The sequence below is a fragment of the Salvia hispanica genome, chromosome 5 (genome assembly GCF_029641045.1).
Source record: "Salvia hispanica isolate PSC_SH4W2 chromosome 5, Shi_PSC_v1, whole genome shotgun sequence".
NCBI lineage: Eukaryota > Viridiplantae > Streptophyta > Magnoliopsida > Lamiales > Lamiaceae > Salvia > Salvia hispanica.
In genome coordinates this window covers 33528315-33531681 of record NC_142696.1, presented here as the reverse complement: position 1 = coordinate 33531681, position 3367 = coordinate 33528315, and the positions used below count along the sequence as shown (strand labels likewise).

General features: G+C 52.1%; 1 protein-coding gene across 1 annotated transcript; it reads left to right on the top strand.

Annotated features, from left to right (window-relative positions):
• Positions 1-464: 464 nt before the first annotated feature.
• SBT1.3 (subtilase 1.3) lies at positions 465-3045 on the top strand. The gene has a single exon (XM_048085522.2). The coding sequence runs from the start codon at positions 584-586 to the stop codon at positions 2927-2929; it is 2346 nt and encodes a 781-aa protein (XP_047941479.1). The 5' UTR covers positions 465-583; the 3' UTR covers positions 2930-3045.
• Positions 3046-3367: the final 322 nt, after the last annotated feature.

The following is a 3367-nucleotide window of genomic DNA, read 5'->3' as shown; positions in this document are numbered from 1 at the left end:
AATCGTGGGTTTAATTATGGCTCCACCAAAAATAAATTCAGAATGGCAACCCATATCTACCGAATGTGTTGCCTGCATTCAATTCACAGCGCCTGCATACTACTTTTTCCTTTTCAAATAAAGTTAAATAAGTATAAGAAAAGGAGTACTATCAATCTTGATTAGGAGAAAAAAGGTCTATCTCTTCTCCAATCAAGCCATCATTAATTAAATGAATGTAAACATCTTACCATTCGTTTGAGACGCGTTCTATTTAGTTGTTATTCGTATACCTAAATACAAGGCCGTACTGAACTGCATGTTGCAGTTTTGATGATACCTTGTGCCAGAATAGTTGTACCTTCAAATCTAATGACTGAGCGCATTTTGCACCCTCGCATTGGTCTGTAAAGATACCTTAATAACTCAGTGTTGCAACCTAATTCTAATCATGCATTGATGATCCAACCACCTCAATTTACTACCCTCCAACAACACACACTTCACTAATAGGACTACCTCCCTTTTCTCTCTCATCTATCTCTCCAAGTTTCACTTCCTTTGCTTCTTTCCAATTAACAAAACAAGTTTCTCGCCATTGAGAATGGCAAATTTTCCAGCAAAATGGTGGTTCCTTGTTGTTGTCTTGAGCTGTGTAGGAACCACCATTGTCAGCTGCACCGACAGCTTCCCACCCACACACAAAACATACATAATATACATGGACAAATGGGCAAAGCCGCAAGAGTTCAACGACCACAATCAATGGTATTCCTCACTGATCAAATCCGTAACATCAGCAGCAATCAACCCACAAGGCGAAGAAGCCGGAGATGACGACAGGATCATCTACACCTACGGGACCGCATTCCACGGCGTGGCCGCCCGGCTAAGCGGCGAGGAGGTGGAGAGGGTGCAACAGCAGGACGGCGTGATGGCGGTGTTCCCGGACACCATGTACCAACTCCACACCACCAGAAGCCCTCTCTTCCTCGGCCTCGAGCGCCAAGACAGCACCAGCACACTATCCTACAACCCGTTCGACTACGACGTGGTGGTGGGGGTTCTGGACACGGGCGTCTGGCCGGAGAGCCCCAGCTTCAACGACACCGGCATGACGCCCGTGCCCGCCCGCTGGAGAGGCGCCTGCGAAGTCGGCCGCGGCTTCACCAGGCGCCACTGCAACAAGAAGATCGTGGGAGCCAGAGTGTTCTACAGGGGATACGAGGCCGCCTCGGGCAAGATCAACGAGCAGGTGGAATACAAGTCCCCGAGGGACCAAGACGGCCACGGCACCCACACTGCCGCGACCGTCGCAGGCGCCCCTGTCCGCGGCGCCAATCTCATGGGCTATGCCTACGGCACCGCGCGTGGGATGGCGCCAGGGGCGAGGATCGCCGCCTACAAGGTCTGCTGGACCGGCGGCTGCTTCAGCTCCGACATCCTCTCCGCCGTCGACCGAGCCGTCGCCGACGGCGTCAACGTCCTCTCAATCTCTTTAGGCGGCGGAATCTCGTCCTACTTCCGTGACAGCCTCTCCGTCGGTGCTTTCGGCGCGATGGAGAAGGGCGTTTTCGTGTCGTGCTCAGCCGGAAACGGCGGCCCTGACCCCATCAGCCTCACGAACGTCTCTCCCTGGGTGGCCACCGTCGGCGCTAGTACGATGGACAGAGATTTTCCGGCGACAATTAAGCTCGGAACAGGGCAGTATCTCACCGGAGCTTCACTCTACAAAGGCCGCCGTAATCTCTCCCCAAACAAACAGTATCCGTTGGTCTACCACGGCAGCAACTCGACGAACCTAACACCGAGCTCAATGTGCTTGGAAGGTACTCTCGACCGCCACTCCGTCGCCGGAAAAATCGTAATCTGCGACAGAGGAATCAGCCCAAGAGTAGAAAAGGGGCAGGTGGTGAAAGACGCCGGCGGAGTAGGCATGATCCTGACCAACACCGCCGCAAATGGAGAGGAGCTAGTCGCCGACTGCCACCTCCTCCCGGCCGTGGCAGTAGGCGAGTCAACAGGTAAGGTCGTAAAACAGCACTACGCCACCCACCGTGGCGCCACCGCAACACTCTCATTTCAGGGAACAAAGCTCAAAATCAAACCATCACCAGTAGTGGCAGCATTCTCATCAAGAGGCCCCAACATCCTCTCCCTAGAGATACTAAAGCCCGACGTGGTCGCGCCTGGAGTCAACATCCTGGCAGCCTGGACCGGCGCATTGGGCCCGTCCAGCCTGCCCACAGACCCCCGGAGAACGAAATTCAACATACTCTCCGGCACATCAATGTCTTGCCCTCATGTCAGCGGCGTGGCAGCCTTGATCAAATCCAAACACCCAAATTGGAGCCCCGCGGCAATCAAGTCCGCCTTGATGACGACAGCTTACATCCACGACAACATGCAGAAGCCTCTCAAAGACGCCTCCTCCGCCACTCCCTCCACCCCTTACGACCACGGCGCCGGCCACATAAACCCGCTCAAGGCCCTCGACCCCGGCCTCGTCTACGACATCGGAGCGCAGGACTATTTCGAGTTCCTATGCGCGCAAGGGCTGACCACGTCGGAGCTGCTGGTGTTCTCCAAATTCGCCAACAGAAAATGCCGCCACAGCCTCCGGAACGGCGGCGATCTCAACTATCCGGCGATCTCGGCGGTTTTCCCGGAGAGCACGAACGTGACGGCGGTGACGCTCCACAGGACCGTGACGAATGTGGGCCCTGCGGTGTCGAGCTACCGCGCGGTGGTGTCGGCGTTCAGAGGCGCGTCGGTGAGGGTTGAGCCGGGGAGGCTGGAGTTCAGCAGCTCGGTGAAGAAGATAACGTACAAGGTGACGTTCGTGAGCAAGTCGAGGCAGTCGACTCCGGAGTTCGGAGCTATTATATGGAAGAATGCGGTGCATAAAGTTAGAAGCCCGGTGGTGATCACGTGGCTGCCGCCGTTGTGATCAGATCAGCCAAGCATGGATTTAGCAATAAGGAGACTTTAATTTGTTCAAATCCAATCCCCATGTTTTACTCCTTTTTTTAATTGAATTTATCAAATTTATGCAAGATTTTATCATTCCAAGAGAAACGGAAGATGGATGGAGAAAGCTCGTTTAATTGACCTGCTTTTTGTTGAACCTTGTGGAAAGATTGGAAGCTGTGAATGGAGTTGCTAATGTGTGTTTGGTGGTGGTGTCAGTAAAAATTATTAGGAGCAAATTATAAGTAAATTATAAGTAGTACTCCCTCCATTCCACAGTAATAGAGACATTTCATTTTCTGCACTCGTTTTGAAAAAATGATAATAAATCGTTAAAGTAAAGAGAAAGTAAATTAAGAGAAAGAATAATGTAGAGAAGAGTCTTATCTACAAGATTCTCTCTTTTACTTTACTTTTT